At 40.3% G+C, this 25,741-nt stretch overlaps 2 protein-coding genes across 4 annotated transcripts in view; both read right to left on the bottom strand.

The window, feature by feature from the left end:
- Positions 1-5,669, bottom strand: part of napbb (N-ethylmaleimide-sensitive factor attachment protein, beta b) — a 9,797-nt gene extending 4,128 nt beyond the window's left edge. Inside the window, exons 1-6 of the mRNA XM_078274301.1 lie at positions 5,439-5,669; positions 3,763-3,842; positions 3,397-3,513; positions 2,538-2,584; positions 1,387-1,464; positions 1,210-1,265 (exon numbers count right to left, since the gene is read on the bottom strand). Coding sequence (XP_078130427.1) covers positions 1,210-1,265; positions 1,387-1,464; positions 2,538-2,584; positions 3,397-3,513; positions 3,763-3,842; positions 5,439-5,539 — 479 coding nt within the window. The 5' untranslated portion in view covers positions 5,540-5,669. The remainder of the gene's footprint in view (positions 1-1,209; positions 1,266-1,386; positions 1,465-2,537; positions 2,585-3,396; positions 3,514-3,762; positions 3,843-5,438) is intronic.
- Positions 5,670-7,889: 2,220 nt separating this feature from the next.
- On the bottom strand, positions 7,890-24,872 carry gpcpd1 (glycerophosphocholine phosphodiesterase 1). Of its 3 annotated transcripts, XM_078274082.1 has the most exons (22): positions 24,516-24,872; positions 22,515-22,606; positions 20,798-20,888; positions 20,564-20,648; positions 19,796-19,836; positions 19,261-19,300; positions 19,058-19,133; positions 18,098-18,139; positions 17,599-17,722; positions 16,669-16,927; positions 16,369-16,531; positions 16,115-16,244; positions 15,895-15,949; positions 15,717-15,809; positions 15,081-15,158; positions 14,526-14,565; positions 14,232-14,290; positions 13,893-13,958; positions 13,526-13,662; positions 13,161-13,296; positions 11,675-11,835; positions 7,890-9,379 (listed from the first exon to the last, which is right to left on the bottom strand). In XM_078274082.1, exons 2-22 carry the CDS (start codon positions 22,561-22,563, stop codon positions 9,181-9,183), a joined length of 2,124 nt encoding a protein of 707 aa, XP_078130208.1. In that variant the 5' UTR covers positions 22,564-22,606; positions 24,516-24,872; the 3' UTR covers positions 7,890-9,180. The 3 variants fall into 3 exon arrangements, with proteins under 3 accessions (XP_078130208.1, XP_078130209.1, XP_078130210.1); XM_078274083.1 differs by lacking the exons at positions 19,261-19,300; positions 19,796-19,836 and having other exon boundaries at positions 24,516-24,871; XM_078274084.1 differs by lacking the exons at positions 19,796-19,836; positions 20,798-20,888; positions 22,515-22,606; positions 24,516-24,872.
- Positions 24,873-25,741: the final 869 nt, after the last annotated feature.

Here is a 25,741-nt window from a genome sequence, read left to right as displayed (position 1 = left end):
TCAAAGAATTGATGTATGGTATTGTGATAAAATGTGCGATTCACACCCCCATCATTCGTCTGTTATTTCGAAAGTTTGTATTGTGCAGTTCAATAGCATGGGACACTAGGAAATGGGGAATCAAGAAAGTAAATGTGATGGGACGGAGCTCTGAGCACAGGCCTTTCTTTGACGCTCGTAGTAGGAAAGGCACAGGTGTAACTAATAACATTAACGATGTCTCTGTTCTATTTAAGTTTTCCTAGTGAGTCATAACAATGCGATAGCAAGCTGGCATGCACAATTCCACGGACCCTGAAACAGCACACTGTATATGTAAAAGAGCCATTATTACGGTTATTATTATGTACACCTGTGCTTTTGCTTCTGTGGCATGTCACAGAACAGGTCTTCTGTGAGAAAGGCCTACTGTTTGCAGTACGGCTCTTCATTCATACTAGTTCCACAGCTGAAGCAGTCTTAAAAGCACCAGGCATTTTGAAATAAATGCAAATGTGTGTACACACTAACTTGTTGTAACAACACCAGCATGGGGGAGAAGATCTGAATTCCATACAACACCCTGGTAACTGCAGCCTTGCTTGTCATAGCAGCAAACTTCTCAAATAATGCAGACGGGCCCTTTTTCAGCGGCAGATATTTGGACACGTCACAGCAGGGAAGACACAGGTGTAATTAATAACGATAATGAGTGTGCTCCGTGTTTGTTCTGGCCCTGGTGTCCGCTCACTTGCATCCGCTTGTTAATGTCGTTAGTGGCAGCTGTGCTTTCACCCGCTATGAGTCAAAATGGGGGAAAAAAGGCTCCTATCAACGAGAGCATTTCTGATTCCGTCGGAGCCGTGTGGAGATAGAAATAGAAGCTACTAGGGCTGCACGATATGAGGAAAATATCTAATTGCGATTATTTTGACTAATATTGCAATTGCGATATGATTCACGATATTGGAGGGAATGGTCATTTTTGTTTAGTTATTCTCATTAAAAAATATTAAAATGAATGATTATAGGGTGATTTTTGAGAGGATCCTCTCAAAAAAAAAAAAAAATCACATTATAATCAGATTTTTTCTTTAGTCAGTAGGATACGATTTGTAGGCCGGGACGTCCCTGCAGCACTACAATACTTCATTCAGAATGGTTTGACACATTTTGCCTTTAACAAATATTGCGCGCGCTTGAAAAAAGATTTACAGTAGATTACATTACCTGTTGGATTCTTCCCCTTTGTAGTAGTCCGCTGCTTGTTCATAATGTGCAACAGCCTGTACAAAAGAAGAACAACAAATGCTGTTGTGCTCCTCAAAACAAATAAGCCATAATAGTGGTAGTATTAACAATTATTAGTACTAACCCACTATGTGACCCCTGATTATGTGACATTACCTTTTCGATATCCACCAGTTCAGACTCGTAGATCTCAGCGACACTGATGTGGTGTTTGGCTGCGATGGTGAATCTTCCCTGGAGGAGGAGGAGGAGAAGTCATTACTAACTGGATCTATCCACAGACGCCTCTCGAGTCAAAATGTTGCGTTACGTTGTCGGTGCAGAGAGCGAGGTCAAGCTGTAGCCTGCGGCTTCGCGTCTACAAGATTTAAGTTTTTGAAATGAATCCTCGCTAAAGGGAATAACAAGTAGGCAACTTGATCAAGGTATCAGTGTTAAATAAACAAACTTGTCTGCTATGAATATGAGATGGCCCAAAGAATAAAATTGGAGTGGCAGGAAAGGCTGCATCAGTGAGTATGTTTACATGCACACCAATATTCCACCATTATTCCCAATATGACAATATTCCGAATTTGATACAGGTCATGTAAACAGCATATTCCGGTTGGACATTCCGAAAAAGCCCTTTCTCTGAATATAGCATTTTCCGATTAAGACGTGGGATATTCCAGCATTATTCAGGGTTTAGAGGCATTCTTTGGACATGTGAACAGCTCATTCCGAATATGCATCTCAATCGGGGGGTTTTAACCGCAGTTTGCAGCCTCTTGCCTGTTTACGGCTTATGGTCAGCCCAGCCAACAGTTTGCAGGTCTGCAGACCTGATAAGGAGAAACACAGCTACTTTTAAACATTATCAAAGACTTGGATATCAACAGGTTTTTGGATATGCGCACACATCGCTACGCCGACCTTTTCGAGAAGCTGGTTGAAGGAATGAAAGAGGGACGCTGTGTTCGCACGGTCCAACAAGTCCGCCACCGCTGGAAAACTTTGGGGGGGAGGGGAAAAATAAATAAATAAAAAAAAAATCGCATTTTGCACAGCTACATATTAGTGGAATATTCACTTTCATTAGCCATGTTAACAGCTTAATCGGAATATCGTCCTTAATCGGAATAAGGGCAAAAACTGGAATATTATGAACATGTAAACGTAGTCAGTGTGAACGAAGATTTTCAGTCATCTGGATGATGCGATATCAGAACTGATACAGTAAGTCAAAGGAGAGTAGGAGTCACAACTAAACACTTCTCAGCTATAAAAACTAAAAATGATATGGCCACTTTCTATATGCATCTTACCATGTCTGTGTATATATCGATGGCAGCATTTAAACACTTGATTGCCTCTTTTGGCAGCATAAAGCAAAGAGAAGGGAACAATTAGTTATTACATACTACATACAATGATGCTAATCTAACAGACCACGCACAGCACCACATTCTGTAATCAGTCGGCATGCTGTGTGATTTCAACAGGGTGAAATGAGATGACTGATACAATCAAACTTTCTTGTATGTTGCATGCAGTGCTAAATATACGACAAAAAACAAAACTACAAGCAAGACCATCCACTTTTTTCCCCCTACAAAACAAATACAACATCCCCTAGACCTATACATCAACTAATGGTAAATGCCATTCCAAGGGCAATAACTCTAGCACATTATAATTTATCTATTGCTTGTAAGTATTAACAGCAAAGCAACTAAGGCAGATTGTAATAAGTCAGATCTGCCTCATTATAAACTCTGTAGTAAACTGCCCTGATTTGCTGTCAAACCTGTGAGAATTCAGCCTGGGGGCAACAAATATTTTGGTAATCTAGAAAAATAAAAACTCAATCCACAATGACTCGTCCCTGGAGACTTGACTTATTTTCTGTCTGAGGACATGTCCCACCTTTATAACCTTATTTCCACACAGCTAGATGTGGGAATCCTCTAGCTAATCATCCTTACTAAAACAGTAGTCACGAAAAACCCTCTTAGTGATAAGTCTTTTAGTCACGGATGTGATAAATGACAGTGACTGCCTATTGTAGAGTCAACATTTAAATACCTAAACAGTACAAATATTTATCTAAACAAGGGAAATAAAAATGCAGGCACTCAAATGTAAGATATGGTTTGAAAAAAATAAGTTAGCACGTAGTCTCACCATTGGGGTCAGACTTCTTGTAAGCATTTCCTGCATCAATGAAACTGGTGGCACAGTCATGTTTGTTCTGCAGTTGCATGTGGAGACGTGCTGCCTTGCAAAACGCACTTCCAGCACCTGAAGACAGAGGAAAGAAGAGGACAGAAACTTTTACACACATACTCCAAACTTTGCCTTTAGTTTACACTCTAATTTATGCACATAATTCCCTTCTTTTTTTTTTTTTACTCGTGGCACCTTCACAAGTGCTGCGCTTTGCAGTTATAGTGCCAAACCCCCCCCCCCCCCGCACATAATTCTACAGCGTCTCAAGTGTGTTGAAATTGATAATGTGGATATTTTTTGCAAGAAAACAGCTTATCGCACCACTCCAGTTCTTGGCCATCTTGAACATGTTGGCGGCTCTGCAGTACATCTCACATGCTTCTTCCACTTTCTGAGGTCCTCTAGACAGAGAAAAGAAACAAAGAAAACAGCTGTACCTAATTGAAAACAAGTAGAAAAGTACAATACTTAGGCATTCCAAGATTAAACTGGTGAAAAAATAATCAGTCTGACCTACATATTGAAGTTATATCGAATACAGATTGGCACTATAGGGTGATGTACTGTATGACCTGCAAAGTCGCGGCATTACTCATGCAATGCTCAAATTCGTGGACTGGCTTATATAAATCCCTCTACACAGGCACTATATATCTCTCTCCTTCCCTTCATGACAAGAAGTGGACCCCTGGGAGCTCCCTGGAGTTGTAATAATACTCTGGCCATTCAATCACGGTAAAGGATTACATCACTGCTTCATCAGCCACAGAATTACCAGTATACAGCCTGCAGAGTTATCACGCGTGAGAACTGCCAACTAGTAACATCTGGGGGTCACCTGGGACAGACTTTGGAAAAAAGGCCAAGTCACGCAAGACAATGACTGCTGGCTTTTTGTATTTTGGCCCTTTGTAAACAAAGCCTTCCTTGCCTCTATGACATGGAAAAATATTCAAATAAATGATGACATGCATTAATTAGATTGAAATAACACCAGGAATCAGAGTGTCTGTAACCTTTGTCATGACAGCCATTAGGGAAACGAGAATCACATAATGAATAACAGGGGAAAATGATTATAGTTTATTGTGTTATTATCAGTCGGATAAGTACAATCTTGTAAATTAGTTAGCTAGTTAGTTAGATAGTAGCCTCGGTTTGTCATTTTTGTGGACTTTATTTCTGACTTGGTCCAATTGTCATTCCTGTACTTAAATCCCACATAATCAAGGTATAGAGTCAATACAAATCTGAAACAAACCGCCTAAATTGCACTGCTGAAACATTCAGCATGAATCTTATAACAGCATCTGCCTGCCTCTAACCTCTAAGAAACCTTGGGTCAATGTGTTTTGGGGATTATTGCAGGTGTTAATAAGTGCACTAATTAAAGTAACTTAACATTAAAATGGAACGGTGATAAATACTGGTGTTGTGTTACAAGCAATGCATTCACGGCCACACTGCCTCAGGGATTATGAGAGAAGACAATGTGTTGTGTTGGTTATCATCCTGAGGACAGGGTGTAATTTACAGAAATACATTCCTGGAGTCTTAATGAAATGTAGCCCACTGTTCAGACAATATAACAACATTGACATATTCCTCCTTGCACAATGCGGAGAATGTGTCAAACTATAGAAAAGGTCGCAAATAAATGCCAAAGTAGATATTTAACCTTCTAAGTAGTTAGCTAAAAACAGTCTGCTGCGTAGCTTGCAAGCCAACGCTAGCTAGGTCCAAGAGAGACTCGTGATCTGCTGGCTTGTTTATACTAACAGCTAACGTTAACTGACATACAGGAATTGTTACACTGAATGCCACGTGTGGTACCACTGGTTTAATATCTAACGAAACTTCTACAATATCTTGCAAATGAATCCATCCAGAACTAACTGAATGTATGTCTAGCTACATAAAGATCGGCTGCGTGCCAACTTTGCTGCTGACAGTAAAGGCTTGCTAGCCGTTTGTTCTTTGGTGCAGTGCTGTCTTACCCTCCAAACATCCCTCCCAAAAACGAGCCGGAGGATTTGCATTTTTTGTCAGCTTCGGCCATTAGCTGAATCGCTTCCTTCTCTTTCCCAGTGTTGTCCATTTCTTTGCTTTATTTGAAGCAGAAAATAACCGCAGAGAACTCCGCTGTGTACAGTGAGGATTACCGTTGATGGGTTTATTCAGCGTAGGTGTGCGCCAGCTAGTATCGCGGGACTTTGCGTGCTTGACGTGACAAACACAGTTGGCTTCAACGCAAAAGAAACTACAAATCCCAGTGAAAGATGAAGCTCACTATACCGTGTTACGCAATATTTGATGGCGTTCACGTGATTTTTTTCTCCCTGGATGTATTGATTTTCCCATTGAGGAATTTGTCTGCACCATGGATGTATTAAGAGAACGGCCTGGACAAGAAGAGAAATTTTGTTTTGTCAGTTCCTGTAAATATCCACCCAACATTGCACATAAGGTCATCAACACAACTGCATACGTCGATGTTGAGTTTAGTTGACTCAATTGTATTACTTTTCCCAGATAGCAAAAATGTTGACCCGACAGTAGAATGCGTGCTGACCACGCTGCTGACACTAACCCAAAGTGCTGCTAACTGTAGTGCAGCTGATTCTAGTCCCAGTGCATCGTCTTGATGGCGCTTCGCGAAAATATTAACGTTAACACATTTTACACCGTATCACATCACGTAGTTTTCCACTTCTCCACTTAAAGAAATAATACAGTACTGTCCTAAAGAAGAAAAATCCTAAAGAAGCAGAATTATCAGTGTACGTTGTGTTTCTGTACAACAGAGGGCGCTAAAACATTAACTGACTCAACATCCTCGAGACCAGATTTCACTCAAGTATTTTTGCTTTTAATAGATATAGTAGACATTCAGGAAAAGCCCAAGTGTTACTAATAACGAATGCCAGTTTACACAATGTTTTCCATTCCTTCAAACTCCAACACAGAGTATGTAAGCTCCAACTCGACCCGCTACATTAAAAGGTTCTGGCCATACAATAGAAGAGTCTAAAAGAGCTAGGGTTAGATATATGCTTTAGGTGTTTTTAAGTAGGCTACAGTTTGCTGATAAAGAGAATAGACTTCTTAATGTTACGTCAAGCCACGCCATGCAAAAAACTGTAATCGACACTGTACATGTTTACTGCCACTAGATAACTCTGCTCCGACAGCCCACACCTCCCTGCCCTGCAGGACATTAGCAGACCAGACGGAACCAGTAGGAACCAGGCAGTATACAGACACTAGACTCAAGAGTGTCGCATGAATGCTGTCGTAAAAACCTGTAACCAAATGTTACAAGTCTAACATGCCGATAACTACTGCCAAAGAGAATCATAAGAAAAGAAACCCCATATTATCATTGGGAGTGGCGCCTACTACTACTGAGTGTGCATGTGTTATCTTGTTAATTATTAATCGAGAAACATTTCTTGGGTGCTGCTATGTGGAGTCAGTAAATCTAAGCAGATTTGAACGCCACTTGTTCTTACCTTATCTTACAGCCTTGTGTAAGATGGGCTCATGTATGAGAGTAAACTAGCTTAAAATCACTAAGTCACTAACATTTCCAATAGTCAGGCTAAAATGAATAACTATTTCTCACAATTGATAAGTCAGTCAGGAATAATCTTTAATTTATTGAGTAAATGAGTCAGTTTATAAAATGTCAAATTGTGATTTGAGGATTCCAGACTGCACCGTTTTTACCTTATTTTATAATATTTAAATGTAACATTTACCAAGTATAACCATTTTAGTCCAACTAAAGGCATTCTTACCCAAAGTTTCCGATTAGGCAGGCCGAATTGTAGGTGGTTAACTGGATTAACAGGCCTGACCAGTGTTCAGCAGTCTAAACGGACTGATCAGGTCTGTCCTTGGCCTCCAAACTATGGTATTTGCATACATATTTGTATGTCATTTGTGTGTTATATCTGTGCAATAGAAAGAGGCCTAGCTAGTGCCCTGTGGATTTCGTCTGCAAATAGAAAGGGATCTTTAAGTGGCCAGCATTAAGAGGAATGATTACAGCAAGCAAAACCTGTTTGGATGCTCACACAGGCATCGGACTAATTTCTTTTTAGTAAATCAGGGAAATTGTGTAACTATTCTTTAAAGCTTAGTTTTGTGAATAATTCAATGTTCTATAATTCTGTCAGAACTAGTTGAAAGTTTAAACTTAAAAATGTTATATCATAGTGTGTCATGATAATGGTGTTACAGTAGTTACAGTGAAGCTTTCGAGTAAAAGAGCAAAATGCAAGTCATTCCAGATCAAGGAATCAACTACAACCTCCTAGTTATTCAAAACAATCACTCCGTATTACTTGATAAGCAAGACGAGTCGGCAGCCAAATAAAGTGTATACCAAAAAACAAAAAAAAACTCAACTTACTGGATGTGTAAGACGAAAGTCAAAGACAAAATGAAGAAATATAGGTTTTGATTTAATTTACATTAACCTTTTACACTCGTCTGTCCTTAAGTGGCAGTTAAAATAACACAGTAGAATCATACAGATTTACAAGACCATGCACGACGCAATCATTAGTTTGTAGTTAAGAGATTGTGCAATGAGACCGATATACAGACCGTATGCTATACATGGATTTGTTTCGCCGTGTTCAAAATGCTGCATTGTCATTGCATTATACTAATCATATGAATAAGCAGTCATTATTTCAAGTGTAATTTGTGCCAAAAAAAATATCTGGCATGCAATAAAAAGTATGTGTTGTGAAGTTAAATAGGATTTATAGAAAGGAAGTATAGGCAGCATTTGTTCGTTCTGTACACACATATCAACTCAAGTCAATTCTAATTGATAATGAGTGAGGTATTGGCGGTTTTAAAAACAGAAACGGACCCGATTTCCACCCCCCCCCCCTTTATAAGGCTGTGGTATGTATGTACAACGTCACAAATTAAACATTCTTCTGCTTTTCTATAAATCAAGTAGATAAAAAGAATAAAAGGATACATGGCATTCGGTACATCATTTACAATAATAAGTAACAAGTCTTTAAAATTAAATTAGGAGGTGTGGAAAAGACTAAGCAACTGCTTTCAACAGTCCACTCAAAAGAAAATGAATCAATCACGGAGGCTTCTTCTAATTTCTGTAGACTATCCACAAAGAGGTGAGCATTTCTTAATGGCAACCTGCACCTCCCCATTATTTCTGTGCTGAAACTAAAATAGCAATCAGTAGCTATTACTCGTTGCAATTTGAGACAATGGAAATAAAACTGTTGAGGTATAATGGCTACATGCACAGAAAAGATATAGCAGCATAAACAGAAAAACCACATGATGCTACATCCTCAACTCCGTTACATACAATGTGCAGTTCTGTTACACTTTTACACCCTTAAAATATCGTATGCATTCAATTTGAGCACTTAAGACGGTGAAGCGATGCAACATAATAGCTAAATAAATATCCACTGTGATGTACTGTATAATTTCCCAATTGTTCCACTATAATTAAGACCTCTGTAAATACTGTCCTGAAAAGAAATTCAAAAATCCACCGATATCAATAGAAAGCATAAATAAACTTCTGTGAAGATGCAATGGACACAATCTGTAATTGAAAGTTTTTGCTTGATCATTCATTCCCACCTTGGTCCTCTTAAGACTTCACTGCACATACACACTCAAGACAGACTCTTGGGTGTGTATTGTGCTGTGTGGTCCATTGAGGTTTAGGGATATTTACGAGGAGCTGAGGCCAGAATCTGACTCTCCGCTGCCAGAGCAGCTCTTGGAGCCAATGCAGGGAGCCATGGAGCAGGGAATGGAGTAGCAGGAGCAGCTAGCGTTCTTTAGGGTCTCTTCTGTAATGACCTCCTGCAGGGTGTGTTGCTCCTCAACCTGGAAGACGTTTGCCTGCTCTCCTGACTCCTCACAGATACTAAAGGAAAAGGACAGTAGTTAGTGTATACTGCTGCCTCCTGGGTTTCTATGTCATTCATACAAAAATATAGCTGAGTTTTGTTGATCCAAAAAACGTTTTTCTATAGAAATAATAAAAAAAATAAAAAAAAACATTCACAGTAAAGAGTATAGGGATAAACATTCTTCTTATATATATATATATATATATATATATATATATATATATATATATATATATATATATATATATATATATATATATATATATACACACACACATACACACACACAGCACATCATAATATGGCACACTCTGCTTGTTACCCAACACTGCACTGCAAACTGTACAGAACACCCTGTGCTGTTATGTCTCTATTTTAGTGTGTGCGTGCATGTGCGTGTGTGTGTGTGTGTGTGTGTGTCAGAATTATGGCAACAAGCATTGACAAAGAGGCACAGCTGTCAAATGGCTTAACTTGAGATGTTAAATGACGTTACGTCTGCTTTCGGCAGGGGTTTGTAAAAGTCTGGGCCAAAGTGCAATCAAACGTCACTGTATAGTGTAAAACAGAACGGAAAGGGCTGAACAAACAGGCCCTCAGGAAACTCTTTCAACCTGCTAGCAACCCAAGCTTTATGTAACAGCATTCTTGTTTACCAGATTCACATTCACAGGCAAAATGTTCAATGGAAAATCAAACCATTTTTTGTCAACAGTTATGGCAGATGCCAAGTGATTAACTTGTCTGCCAATGCTTGAGGATATAACCTTGAACTCTGAAATACTGTGCTGACAAGAAAGGCCTTTGACCATACAGTGACACAACAAGGAGCAGTGTTGTGAATGCAGTAATCAAAATTGATAAAAACTAAACAGCAATGCTTAATGACCGTGGCTTCAGGCTGAACAAAGACAACAGGACAGTGTGTACTGTAAAGTTTGCAGTGTGGTGTTGGGTAACACGGTCTAGGATGTGACTATGGGGTTTTCTTTGTCGTTTTTCCCTTTTTCTTTAGCGTCTCCTGTGCTCCCCTGTCTGTCCCTGTGTGTGTGTGTGTGTGTGTGTGTGTGTGTGTGTGTGTGTGTGTGTGTGTGTGTGTCTACTTCCTGGCACTCTCCCTCCTGATTACGGCTCAGTCACCTCACCTGTCCAGTCTGCACAGCTGCTTCCATTGACTCATCAACTCCACAGTATATCATCTCCAAAAGGTATTTTGTATTCTAAGGCCGTTGCTAATGTGTTTATCCCATGCGCGGCACTAAAAACAACGTATCCATGGCCACCAGTTGGGTGGCCCTCACCTCGGTCGCACCTGCGTATAAATAGCGATGAGACCGGACAAGTGATTCCCATTTTTCTTCAGCAAGCGCTAAGCATGTATCTGACACAAAACATGTCTTCCCGGAGTGTCTGCATGTGTCCATGCTGCCAGGTGGGGTACATGCATCATGCCTAATGATGACCTACATGCCCACTGTGAGTCATGCCTGGGCTAGAGCACGCCGGCTTGGCCCTCACGCCTCAGGCAGCATGCCCCTACAGAGCTTGCCTTCCTCTGCCTGGGAGGCAGCAGAGAGCGGACTCTTTCGCTGCGGCAGCAGAGGATGTGTGGCAGAGCGAAGGAGGCCTACCCGCTGGACGAGGCACTGGCCATCCTGGAACCTGGTAGAGGAGCCACATTTGGATAGATTCGTCGCCTCGCTTCTTCACCCACTCCTCGCCAAATTGTTCCATCGGCTACAGTGGTACTAAACGTTTTAGGCCACTCTAGTGAGACTAGTCGTCTCATGATTCATCTCCTTTTTGTATTTGGCCCTGCCTAATACCGTAGTATTTTCTGGTGCTTCAGGACCATACTCATCAGCCTGCCAGCAATCCACCTGCCACCTCAGCAAGCCACACCGTTCTCTGCTCACTCATCCGCTTCGTCCCAGTTTCTACAGCCCTTTCTCTGCGCTCCTTGCCCTCTACTTCAACCAGACATCTCCTAGCTCATTCCACCTCCATTCCCCATCCCCCATGCAAACAACCTGTTAACCTTCATCTGCATCCTTGTCAGTGCCCTGCATTTGAATCCTTATCACAAACATAAGAATGTTAATCAGAACTGAAACGGCAGGATAACGTAACAACTGAATGTAAAATCGTTTTGCAAACATGTTGAGATAGTAAAGTTTGTACCACTCTGTTGCTTTATGCTGAACATCCACATTAACTGAAAGGGTTGCGTTTGTGGTCTACACTGCTAGAGTCCAGGTCCTAAGGACCTACATGGCAGCCACAGATTAGTATATTGCATTTTAACCTACCTATCGTAGATGAGCCCATCAATGCCCTGCTCTCTCAGCTTCTTTCTGATTTCGTGCTCGTTGTTGTCATCTCCCCAGCTGAACACCACCAGGCCTTTAGACTGGGCATCCCCGATGTAGGAAAGGTTTTTCAGCAGCTCCTCAGCGTGGGCACTGATCCCCTAAAGGAGCAGACAAGGAAGTCCAGTGAGGAAAAAGTGGTCTTGTTCATCAATTTTGTTAAGTTCATTTCAAAATAAAATTGACTATTACCTGCCTACCTACTAGCTCCTATGTTGGTTTAAACACTGGTTAATATTTTATGTAGCACATAGAAAGTTAGCTAATTCAGCTCCAGATGAGCCTTCAACGCAACAAGTGACGTTGTCGGGTTATGTTGCAACCAGACAGGCTGGCTGGCCTCCATTTTTGCACTTGCTAAAACCAGTTAGGATGATTGAAGACAGCTGACAGAGCTATGCAGGTGGACTTGTTTGTGATGTGGACTGTTGTGGTCTGATGTGGGAGGGGTCTATTTTTGTGGGATGTGGGAGGGAACTATTTTTGTAAGTCCTTTGCTCAAGGGGACAGCAGCCATGCTTGTTAAGGGAGGGTGCAAAACATTCTAATACAAGCCAAATATCCTTTCAAAGTACAAATCCTGCTGTTTTATTACAATTTTGCTTTTTTTTGGGGTCCAAATGTGTGCACTTATAGCACTTAAACTAGCATAGGGATAATATAAGGCTGGGTGGTATGGCCTTCAATTTATATTAGGTGTAATTTAAAGCACAGATGGTAACAGTATAACATCACGTTATATTTGTTTATCTTAAAATGTCAATATAAATGCTTCTAAAAAAGGGGTATGACACTGGTAAGGCAACTTAATGCAGTTATTACTGAAGCCTGATCTTAACTGTATTATAGGACATACTTCACATAGTACAGAGTAGGGCTGGACCCAAATATTGTTCATTGGGAATGTAATCAGTTTTCAATTTTAGGATTTGGATAAAAGGTTTTGTTTTTGCTTTTGTAATACTATAGAATAACCGAATCCTTAAAAATGAATACCTTAAAGTAAACCCAAACACAGCACAGTGTTTCCGCAGCATTGACTGGCTGAGTCAGCAAAAAATAAGCCTCTACCAGTCAGCACTGTATAGTCAAATTCCTACCAGTGTACTTTCTGTTCCGTTTATGTCGACCACCCCTACACTGAAATGATGACGTTTTTGCTTTAGTGTGGAAGTGAAGAGAAATTCACATGCCAAATCCTGTCTTCCCATTTGCTTGTCACATTGTTTGCCTTAGCGGTGTATTACAAATGGGTTAGTGCTTATGGAAATAGACATCAAATTGAGCTTTAATTGACAGAGTTGAGGTTTTTAAACAGTGTGGAACTAACTTTTCATTAAATGTTTTTGTAGAAGTTATACAAAAGTCTGGAAAATTCAGTGGACACATTATGATAATTATTTGACTTTCTGCACCAAATACTCACCAGAATATTTTCGCTCTGGGCGAAACTTATGGCGATCTGAGTGGACTGGCAGCGGATGTCCAACATGTCAGGGTACTTCTCTGAAATTCCCTGAGTCAAGAAGAGAATGGGGTACTTGTTCTGCTTTTGACGCACCCTGAGGGAAACACATGAAAAGATATCAGCAGCAGTTGTAGACTGCCAAACGCATTTATAACTGCATCCTGTTGACTGACTAATAACCCAATCCAAACTGATGAATGAATGAATGAATAATAATAATAATAAATGAATAATTAATTTATGCAAGCCAAAAACTGCACTGCCATGGGAAGTTATTGCGTTTCTGGATAGTATGCAGTTTATACAGCCTTATCAATGCCTACATGGTGCAGATATCTGGGTCGAAGCAGGAGAAGACAATGCGTCTTTTTCCGCCTTTCTGCAGAACACAGGACAGGATGATGTCGAGGTATTTATTCATGTTGAAGTAGGATGATAGGTTGCCATCCCATGACCCGTCCTGTCAACAAAAAACAATAATCATGTGAGTTTACAGTCAGAATACATCCTTATTTCACACTGCATTCTACAATCCAAACAAACAGTCTTTGCAATACGCGTGTTAGGTTTGAGCAAGTCAAAACAAAGAAAAAGTAAATAGTGCTATTCTTTATTCTACTGGAGATCCCCTAAGCCCCATTTATGGAGCAAATGATTACATCATTGGTCTTGTTGACTAACTGTACCCACCTTCATCTGGCAGATCCATTTGAGCTCAATGTTGAAGCCCACATGCTCAGGAATGGCCTGGAAGATCTGTAAAAGACGGATGAAGGATGCTGTTCATTTACGTGTGACTTTGACATGACAAAAGACCGAAAGGCAGGCTACAAGGAGAAGTAGTAAGTAATGAATAAATAACCAAATCATGTATCAATTATTTAACAGGTAATTCACGGCGATTTGCCAGACAGGCCAAGGTGTTCCTAGTTTTTACTGTTCATCTCTACATATGTGTAGATAAGAAGAAGAGTTCATACTGATTAGATAAGCTATTTAATACCCATGATCATCGTAAGGTCTTTTTACCTGTGAGAGTGAAGGGAAGGGCTGATGCTCATCGACTTCATCTTCATCGTCCAGCAGATCTGAGCAACAAACCAAACAGATGACTGTTAACGCACATCACATATATCATCTGCAAATAATCTGATCAGCTTACATCACTCTGCTTTGTGGATCAAAAGACTGGCATGATTGTATTACAGTTTGTACACGAGTAACACTATATTCAACAATACAGAAATGAAAGCTTGTTGCTTTTCAACATGTCGTGCCACCTTTTTTTCCTGGCAGACAGTGGTGAAAAAACACAAACAATACCTTTGTGATCGTTTTCTTTCACTGCAGTGGCATGGACCAGCTGTGCAACAAATCAAAGCATTCATTATCTACTTTATAAATCAACAAATCATTACATGTAAACACATTAGTTACAGTTTCAGTTGTTTTTTTTATAATAAATTAGTAGTAGTGCTAAAACTGTATATTTTTTGGTATTTTAATATGATGACATTCTTCATCATTCAACTAACTATTTGCATTCCACCCATTTGCAAATTGTGAGAACTAGTAGAATGCTTTGCCCTCTTCTTCCTCAACCATATAACTAATCCCAGACAGGATCCATTGGCTGATGGAAGTCACAGTTACACAACTGCTTCTAAGCAGTTTCTGTGCATGACTGCGCAACTCTAAATTATTCATATGCAAGATGCACCTTTCCTAACTGTAGGGGAAGCACTACTATGCAACAGACATTTTGACTTCTCACAGCAAGAATAACACAGGGGTAACTAACATCAAAAAATATGTTAGATAATAGATAACAACTTGGGTCTTATTTGCATAGTTTTGGCCATCATTCCAGGTTTTTACCTTCAGAAGCTGCAGCTGATCAAATGTCAAGTCTTTGACTGGCACCTCAACAGGCTCCAGAGACGTCTTGTCATGTTTCTGTTAAGGGGATAGAAAAAAATGAAATTATTATTATTTTTTTTATAAATTGTGACATACTAGGGATGTGAATAAATAACCGGTTAACCGTTTACGGTTAATGATTGGTTAACAAAGGTCGGCTATCAGTCAGAAAAAAGGAAATTTAAAGCAACACCAAAGCACTTTTCCTCTTCGGTCCCCGTACAGGTTGGAAGCGGAATTGTGTCCATTATGTCTCATTCGAACTACAGATCCGCTACCCGATCTGGCAAACTTGCATAGTGCGGTTATAGCCGGTAGAGGGCCGCAAAGTGAAGGCAGGAGTGCCGTTCATCCTGTTACGAGTTGATGAACCACGATAAAACGATTTTGGAAACATTATTTTTTAAAAAAAAGGGTACAAAAGAATCTTTGGTGTTGCTTTAAATAAGCATCCATATGACATACATTTGTGTATGCTTAGCATTTTTCTAAAGATCATGTTAGTTATTGGAAAAACAAAAATACCAAACGAGAAGTATAACATTTCAGATTTAACACTTGTCCATCCTCAAGTACAACAGGCCTTTATTTTACCTTCTTGGTGGATATGCAGCACGTCAGATCATGGTATACAATAGGAACTGCATCTTTGGAGAGGTGAACATCAAACTCTACATAGGCTGCACCCTAAAATACACAAAAGAAACACACAATTTAGACAGGAGTCATGTTAAAAGAATTTACTTATGCCTTAATCCTAGGGGTAACTTACATGCATGGCAGCGCTTTTGAATGAAGCTATTGTGTTCTCCCTGATTCTCTGATGCCTGTAAAACACAAATTGAAAAAAACAAAACAAATTGTTGACAGATGCAGAAGTATACATGCCTATTGACACACACTGTTGTACTATGAGCTATTTATTTTGGTCTGTTTTCTATCATGCAAGGCACTCTATCCTGTCCAAGTCAAAGACTGATGTGATGACTCACTTGGCTGCGTGTGTGCTGCCGGCTCCTCTGTGGCCCACATGCAGTGTACTTCTTTTCTTCCAGTATTTGGTGAAGGAGGAGCTCATGTCACACTGAAACGCCTGGATTGGCCGGATCACCAGGTAATCCACTAAAACAGAGGATCAAAGTAGGTCAACAGGTTTTTCCATGTGCATTGTGTGAACTTCCTGCCTTCCTTTTGCATAGGCTGATAATTGTCAGCCAGTGTGGAATTCATTTGTGCAAAACCTTACCTCGGACTTTCCCGATGGTCTGTCTGGAATTCCGAGCCATAATTGGAAGCGTGGCTACTCCGATGTCCATACCATTCTCCGAGAAAGAGGAGGACAGGAGGCAAGCTGTGCCCACATATCCTGGATGAGCATCCCCCTGGACTACATGCTCACTCATATCCTCCTGTAAGCACATATGATATACGAGATTGGTACAATTCCCTTTGTCGCGTGTATTTGTTAGTCAAGAAAACTACTTTTATTGCTTATCAAGAAATGGGTTCACTGGTTTATCAGAGGCCGTATTTACAAGAGTATTACCTCAAAGAACTCAAAGGTGAGCTCTAGGTTGTCTGGGTACATGGTGTGGATACTGTACTCAGTCCACTGAGAGGGCCCCAGTCCATACCCACATTCAGGCTGCGAGTGGCGCGACTTATAGCTGTTGGCACTGATCATACTGATCCCCAGAGTGGTGGTCTTCTCCAGAGTGGTGGTCATCCTGTGCAAACACGTAGGACTGAGCTCATCCTCGTCCTCATCTATCTCCTCCTCAAAGCCCTCCAATGTCAGCTTGATTCTGTATGGGTAAGTCAAATAAAAAGTCAAACAAATACACAGTGATGGCCATACTGAAAGTCACATGTAGTTCTAAATAAAGAATGCATCAAAACATATGACATATGACAATTCTTTATCAATTTTCGAGTGGTAAAAAATTGTTAAATTGTGCACCAAATCTTTGTGGCAAATGGTATTAACCCATAAACGGCTGCAACAATTTATGAGACATAAGTGAGCATGAGAATGGCCATCATAAACTCATATCTTAATGTACTAAGCTCTTATACACGTTCACAGAGGGAGAGGAGGGGGGGTGGGGGGGGAGAATGACATGCAGCAAAGGGCAGCAAGTTGTATTCAAACCTGGGCCCCTGCCAAGGACTCAGCCTACATGTGACGCACACCCTTCTGGGCGAGCTAGAGGTCACCCCCACAATTTATTTCAATCAATTATAAATGAATTCATCAATTTATATTTCTGATTTAGGACTCGAAAAATGGACCCAAAGTGCTGTGCTGTATGTCAAATTAATCCTCAGGTTCCCAGCTTTTAAATGCTGTATACTGCTTCTATGTAGTCTACTGTTGACCTGCTATCCCCCACTCAACATCCCGTCCCCCACCCTTACCACTCTTTAAGGTGGCAAAATGCTAAGAGGTTAAATTTGGCCTTGGTGTCATCCCTACCTGAAGCGAGACTTCTTGAATTTCTTCTTAGTGATAGACACGGGAGACTTCTTAGAAAAGTGCAGACGCAGGCGGATCTCTGTCTGGCATGTGAGCCACCCAGAGTCGACACAATTCACCCCATCTATAAAAAGAGAGGACAGAGACAGGAAGCACGTGATGACAATGTATATTGACTCTGTCTCCCGTGAGTGCTGACCAGAGAACTGGCTGTGACAATAGCAGGCAAGAGACACCCGTTTGTTCTGGTTAAAAACCTCTGATGTACTAAAACAGAGGAAGTGACAACAATGTGGTCTATTAGGGATAGCAATTTCCAAGAGGGATTAGGCAAATCAGTAAGCAATTTAGTTTTACAGTATTTCTATCTGATGGAGAAGTTACATGCTGTAAACCTGCAACCTGTAAAAGGTATATAAAGGTAGAGAGCACTTTAGTTATAGTTTTTGTGCTTGTAGTGAGCCGTGGCTTCATAGTTTTTGTTTTTTATCCAACTTACTGTGAGTTCCAAATTGTCCATCATCAATAGTCTGGTGTGGTCCTGCAAAGAAGGAAAAGTGAGAAGAGTTAGAAACAGGATAGAAGAATCTCAACAGTACAGCGTTGGAGGTCAGATCAATACCAGAGCATTTCCTATGTACAAAGAGTTCCAATCTTAGTTTGAACTCTTAAAACAAGATGCCACATTCAGGCCTCTGAATTTGATTTGCCTCAACTTCAAGAGTCACCTTAAAAAAGGTGAAATATTATTCGATTCCAAATAAATCTTTAACTACGACTCTGAGCATGAGTCACTGGGGCTAATTTAGCAAGTTTATGAAACCACACAAACGGAACAAATCTGGGTTAAATTTAAAAAGAAACCTCGTATTTGTAACAGATTCTTATTGTACGGTGAAAAGTGTTGTAGTAGGATTTGCTAAGAGGAAAAAAAAAGAAAAAAAGGATGAGGTGACAGACTGGGGTCGAAAAAGGAAATCGGGGTGCAAACGTTTTGAATGAGCTTTGTCTGTGTTAGGCCAACACAATGGTGATCTAACGAGAGAGGTCTACAATATCAGGTGATGACAGCTACTGCATTGCAGTGTTTCCTCCATGGCTATAGATTATTCCAGCCAGCGTGGCCCCCTGCTCTTTGCCAAAGAATACACACACACACACACTGCCAAGAGAGGCTGACCGTAAATTACAGACAGTGGTTCAGGAGGAAACGCTGCAGTCAGGTGCCAATAATAACTTTGACATGTACAAGTTGCCTAAAACAAACCAAAAATCTGACTTGTCTATGCCTGAAATAATAACCTCCTTTGTCAGTGTGATTTGTTAGAACTGACCCTACATTAGTGTTAATGGGCTACTGTTACATATGGTGATTGGGCAGGGAATGGGGTGTCTATAGGGGGTTTGACTATGACACATTTTACCAAACCGTGCACCGTTCTTTGTTGTTGTTTTATACCTGTGGGGCTCATTGTGCGGGGTTGTTGATGGGTCTCCCACACATTGACTATCACTTGACAGGGATCACCTGCACTCTGCAATTTCAATATTTGGAACAATGTTAGGGTTTTCAAATCAGATACATTGAACTACTTTTCAGTCTGGTCTGAGAGCCGTCTTTGGACCAGAGTGTGAGAAAGGATTTAGAGCTGGTATAGTCACCAATCTCCAGCTGGGGCAGTCAGCCACCATGGGTTGAAATCTGAAAAGTTGATTTGTTAGTGAAGAAGGAAAAAAAAAAAAAATTCTTTAGTTACAAGCTGCTCTCTTTATCTGTAATAATGTCATTAACTGTAGCAACAATATGTTAGTAGCGTCACATTTATGATGTCTATAACTTTGAAAAACATGGTCTATAAGTTTAAAAACTGTATTGCTGCTAACAAGTTTCTACAGGAATGTATGTAATGAGTAACTTCAGTTTCATAAATTTCAAGCATGATTCCGACTGCATGAATAAATCACGACACTTGCAGATGTTATTGCCTGGCATCAACTGTTGGGTGTAATAACACACCCAACAGTAGAAGATAATACTCAGAGAAAGCTAGATACGGTCATTTTTTCAGGTAAATGTCTGACTCTGACTTATTATCGGTCTCTTTCTTTCAAGGGAAAATTTGGTCCCCATTGTGTTTGTGTACGTCAACTGTATACAGCAGAGGCTCAAGTGAGCCAGCTAGTGGTTCCAACATACTCTTTCAAAGTCAGTGGATTTTCCCCATTCCTGCTGATGAGCTGTAACGGGAAAGGTATGGATTGATATAAAACCTGAAATTAGGGTTAGGCGTATGACGATTACCACAGTGCAATATCAAGATGGACCAAGATATCATTGTTAGGAGTTAGTCTTATAGGCTACTCCCATGAAGGAACTATGATTTTAACTGATTGAACTGTGATAATGTGTTCAAATTCAAATGTGTTGTTAATTCATTCTCCGGCATCTCGCTGCATCTCTGTATAGGCCTGTGTGTCGCTCCTCTCTGCTGTGCTGCTTGACCGAGTGCTGAGCGCTCGGACTGCGGACTGGGGCTGTGCGAGTCATCCAAACTCATCAAATCACGTGGGCATAAAACCTGCTGCAGCAGCTCTATCCATCACTAAGAATGAAAGGATGTCTGTCATCTTATCAATCGTGACATTCTTTTGCCAGAAAAGAGTGCATTCTATAGACTAGAAAAATAAGTGCCTCTGCAATTGTACCAGTAGCTTTCAACTATGTAAACCGATGACAATAATTGATTTGAGATTGCTTGCTATTATGAAAAGACATGGAGCTGATGGCATCGTTCATCGGCCCAACCCTAGCTGAAATGATCACAAATCATGTAAACATTACTTTGAATTAAACAGTATTTATCTTTTGCCAATACTGCTTTCAAAAGATCATCTTTGAGAGCAATGAGCAAATCAATACGTCTATTAGGACTATACCACCATTAAGACAGGAGACTCTGCTCACCTTTGGTTCCAGAATGAAGCCTTTAAAATAGCGGTACTTGGACACAACTCCTTTAGGCACAGTGATTGTTGCAGTCCATGCATTTCTGTCAGGGTGTCAAGATAAACATTTATATTTTAGACAGACAGAATAGCAAGAAAAGCAGACCACCTTTTGCTTGCAGCCTAGTAGAGAAAACCAATTTAAAAAGCATGTTTTTCATGAGTGAACCATTACGCATTAAGTTTAACCTACCCATCATTGCCATCAGGATATAAGGTCACAGCTTTTTGATGGCTCCAGCTTCCCAGGGCTTCACAGCTGCCAACGACTGCAATCACCTCACCTAGAAATGTTCAAATTGTCAGTTTACCTATAGACTGTATATATAAAGATGGAGGGCTTGACAGCTCCATTGACATAAAAGAAATGGACCAACAGATCCCGTTGCTCTGGACGGAGACCAGTGAAGGATATTAGAAGCACTTTTCCGGTGATGGCTGAGCGTTACTGCGCAGCCGTCAACTGAGAGAGACGACGTAAATGTGACGTGAGCAACGTGTCCGAAAGTTGTAAGTCTTCTGGTAGCTGTGCCAAGAGAAATCTCAATCATTCCCAATATAGCAGAGACGGAGAGCGTAGGTATATGTAAGGAAAAAACATAGGCACAGGCTAATTATTGCTAACTAAAATGCTAGTTAACATTAGCAATTAAACTTAAACAGCTAATGTAAGTCGAAACTGCCTGCGAGCTTCTCCTGTACTGTACGGTAATTCCTCTACTATGCGACAGTAAGTCACGTGGTTATGACACAATCGTTAGCCTATTTTTACAAAAACGTCTGCTACGGAGACATAACGTGAGGTACAAGGTAATGGAGCCTTTTATACAGTGTCGTGTTTCTTTAGAAATAAACAATGGACAAATAAAGTCTTTAAACGCTTCAGATGTTAAGTTATTCGCTGTCAAAGTGACGTCAAAATGAATGGCAGTCAATGGAATGCTAACAGTGGGTGGGATCTACGTAGCATCAAAATGGCGCCATAGGAGGTACGCATTGTGGAGAGAGAGGCTTACCCATGGATGCATTAAGAGAACGGGCTTACCCCCTTGGACAGCTCCCCAAAAGTGAAGGAAAAAAACATCTTGATCGCCCCCTGGTGGCTGGTTGCAGTATAGCTAATAAACCCCACCCCCTCCATGTTAGCGGATAAGACAGGGGCCAAAATGTTCACCAAAGATGGTGTTTTTTTTTTTCATCATAGGTAGTTCTTATCGCGCCGATTATACGCCAGTATTCAGGATTTTTTGGCTTTACGTTTGTACAGTGGGGGCAAGCTGAGACGCGTTGTCCATTTTTATCAACGATCAATGCTTTTACCCGATGTAACAAAAACGAAGATGACTAACATTAAAAAAAAAACAATCTTTACAGTTCTGACTACAATATTTAGATGTAAACATATTTGAAATGCCTTTCCTAAACAAGAAAACGCTTGTTGTTTGTAAAGCATATTTTAAACTAAAATGTAGGGGAAATGTTAAGGGATTTGAAAAAGAACTGTTGGAAAAGTGAATCAGAGACAACCAGGTTCATCAGTGATGAACTTTGACTGTGGCCCGTTATGAACGTAAGAGTGAAGTGCACATAAAGAACTTCTCCTGCATTAAACCGATTACATCTATCATCTTCGTCGATATGTTTTTAAACACAAGTTATTATTTCATTTGCCAGATTAAATGATTGTATGATACACGGAATAACTAAACTAAACTGTGTGTTTATATACAAACACATCATAATTTAAACTATGATTTCAATATCTGGGGAAAGAGTATTATCTTTTGGCAATACCACACAATATACACACAAGCCAATAACATTGCATTACGAAACATTTGACTACATAGCTATTTTTAAATGTAGGCTAAAGATCATTTTTAAACTTTTTATTGTTGCATCAGCCATACCTGGGGATGTTTCTCCTCTGACAGCCAAAGTCACCTGAGTGGTCTCCATAGTTTACACAGGCACAGAGAAAGAAACAGGCGGCAAAAACAGTCTGAAAAACAGGTTTGAAATTATTATTATTATAAAAATAAAAAAAAGTTGAAAAAGTTGATCAGAGATAATAACCAGGTTAATCAGTTACGACAGATGGACTGTAGCCTGTTACGAGTGAAGTGCACATGAATAACGTTTCCTGCTGGTGAAATCATATTTCATCCGATATGTTTTTTCAGCATCAGAATCAGCTTTATTAGCCGAGTTAGTGTGTACACAAACAAGGAATTTGACTCCGTTTTTTGTGCATTTTGTTGCTCAATATCAGGTGAAAACTACACAGTGTAAATTTCATGTAAATGACGTTTGTCATATAAGGCTGACTTCCTGTTGCCAGTAGGTGGCGCTATGACTAGGCTATAACTCAATATTGGCATGTAGATGTCTTCATGCCAGGACTTTTATCAAGCATTTAAAGTTTGGGGTAGATTGGACATTATGTAGGCCTACATTCTAGTTAAAAACCACTTCCTGTTTCGTGGTGTAACATGGAAATTTGCGACTGCTCATAAGCTTCGCAAATTAGCTTTGCCAAGATTGTACTGCACAATTTTGAAGTCACTCCATGATTGTATAATAATAACTGGATACCAGATCCCAAAATTATGCCTATTCAGATCAATGGAGTTGCTCCATGGATGTATAATAAAAACTGGATACAGCATTCGAGGCAGAGCCCCGTTCAGTCTTATGAAGTGGTGCATGAAGCTAGCCTGGTCCTACCAGACTCCCGTACATTTCATTTGTACAGAATCTGGCCACTCTCCATTGACAAGTGTTAACTTCCTTGAAGGCTCTGTCTACAATAAACTTCAACTCTGTTGAAGTTTAAAACTATTGGATCTGCCCAGAGCCACTCTGGATCTGCCATAACAAATCGCTAACGTTTGGTCGTGACGTCGGTTTAGCATCGCTAGCGTTCGCCTTAGCCAACTCCTTCAACACTAGCGAGCTGGAAAATCAAATCCTTCTCAGTCACTCCCTCTGTTCACTGATTGGACCGGTTAAGATTTGAGTACTGAAGGAAAATGAAAATTGAGCGGAAGTACGTAGGAGGGCAGAGCCAGGCTAGCATTAAGCCATCATGGAGCCAAAAATGACCTGGAACACTGGCACTGATCACGCACTGTGCAGCTCATAGAGCAGGTGCATATAAACCTGAGCCGGCTACTTCCGGTTTAGTGCTCCACCAACTTCACTGGGGATACAATTATTTTAACGTGCGCCTCCTCTAGACTTTCCATGTTGCAATTCTGCTGTTTGGCCACTATGTTCAGCTTGCTAGAAAGCCAAGCGCTTCTTTATTTCCTTCCGTGATAAGCGGCCGACAGAATATGCGCAGCAGCGATTCTCCCGCTGGCCGGTACGTTGTGGTGACGTCACATGTTTTCAATGCTATGAGCCATTTTTGTTACACCCAAGCACGGGACCCATAAAAAGTCAAATTTATCACAGGTTCTGTGTACCAATTTTCAGGCAAAATGATTATAATGAAGGTAAATGATATGAAGGCTTCATTAAAAAAAGGGCTTTCGCTTTGAGTGACTGCTGGGCTGCCATCACAGGAGGCTAGCACAGACTTTAGTTGCATTCGTCCGACCCAGCTCCATCCACGTTTTTGTCTATTTTTGGTTTAGCCGACGTAATGCACTATTCGCCACCGGGAGCCGCCCACCTAACTAAACATTTTGAACATTAACGTTTAGACAGTGATCCTGGGAGGCACTATGAACAGTTTGACAGGATGACCTTTGACATGCTCATGCTTTAACGGCATCTTCTTTTTGTTTTCCTTGTTTATTAGGATTTATTTAACGTTAACGTACCGTTGCCAGTTAAGAAACACGTAGCTAGCTTACGATACAAAACACTTTAAAAACAATCATGGCAGCCAATATTAACGTTACCTTCTTGATTTTGGCCGTGAACGTTGTGTATCGTGCCTTGGCAGACTCGAAGATGGAGGTGCTCACAGGAACATACTCACAGCGGACCGCCTCAGCTAGCTAGCTAGTTATCCCGCAGAATGGCATCGGTCCAAGCGAAACATAATCTCACCAGCCGGTTCACCATTATAACGGCTTGACTTTAACGATAAAAATAGAGTACAAAAATAACGCCTGGCACAACACAGTAAATACAAACTGCCAAAGATAATACTACCAAGAGATCTAATGTCAGAGAGCCTCGACGTAATCGACGACTCCAGTCTATCTGGTTGAACTGTTGAGGGTCTTGCAAACAACATCAAGCATCAAGTTAGTTAATAATGAAAAACAAGACTTCCGGTGTTTACTTTCAAAGTAAAGCATTCATTGAGCAACATGCTAATGTGAACGTAAAAAATTAAAGGAACAATTTAGAGAAAACAACGAGGCAATTGTGGCTTAAAATCCTCGTTTTAATTTAAATTATACATATTAATTAATATTAAATATTTTATATCTAATACTATTTTCAAATATATTACTGTAACCTACACTGCACACAAAAATGAGACCCCCATATCACTGTTGGGTGCATTTGTGCTACTAAATCAGGTTGCTTGCTTTTAAATGGGATAAAAAAAAATACCCCCGTAATTATCCAATATGAAATTGACAGCGGACATTTGGTAAACTTTTCTAGAGCCAACGTGTAGTCTCTACTGTAGCACTTTTATTTTGAATGTACGATTTCCATATATAGGATTTTTGATTTCCTGTTGTGTTGTGGCTTCCCCTGACTACTTGACAAAACTGGCTCATACCGCCCAGTTCTGGATAATGGCGTGTCAGTTATGTTGCATAAATGTTCCCTGAACGTACATGCTCGGCCCCAAAAAAGTGGTAAACAAACAAGAAAGCAGGTATTCTGCTGCCAATATATTAGAAGAACAGATGACGGTAGAAGTGACGCAATTAAAAACAGTTTTTTGAATTTGTTAGCAACAAACAACAAATGCTTTTAAATTGTAAATAACTGCAGTAGACTAAGGTTACGTCGGAATTCTATGTGAATTTCTGGAGAAAAATAAAAATAGAAAATATATTTTTTTACTAAGTACATTTTACCAAATGAGTCGAAAACAAGATAACTTCAAATTAATAAAGAAATAACAAGGCTTTGATTGTTTTTCGAAGTGGAGGCTGGC

Source organism: Sander vitreus, chromosome 18, assembly GCF_031162955.1.
Source record: "Sander vitreus isolate 19-12246 chromosome 18, sanVit1, whole genome shotgun sequence".
Classification (NCBI taxonomy): domain Eukaryota; kingdom Metazoa; phylum Chordata; class Actinopteri; order Perciformes; family Percidae; genus Sander; species Sander vitreus.
The sequence above is the reverse complement of the archived record's forward strand: the minus strand, read 5'-3'. Positions and strand labels throughout refer to the sequence as shown.

What these genes read in the sequence shown, in the direction of transcription:
- gpcpd1 (XM_078274082.1), bottom strand. Translation starts at nt 22,563, where the DNA reads ATGGAGACCACTCAGGTGACTTTGGCTGTCAGAGGAGAAACATCCCCA. An exon ending in ACTGCCCCAGCTGGAGATTG is followed by an intron (nt 19,134 to 19,260) that starts GTGACTATACCA and finishes TTGAAATTGCAG; the next exon opens with AGTGCAGGTGATCCCTGTCA. An exon ending in CCCAGAGCGAAAATATTCTG is followed by an intron (nt 11,836 to 13,160) that starts GTGAGTATTTGG and finishes CTGCTCCTTTAG; the next exon opens with GGGATCAGTGCCCACGCTGA.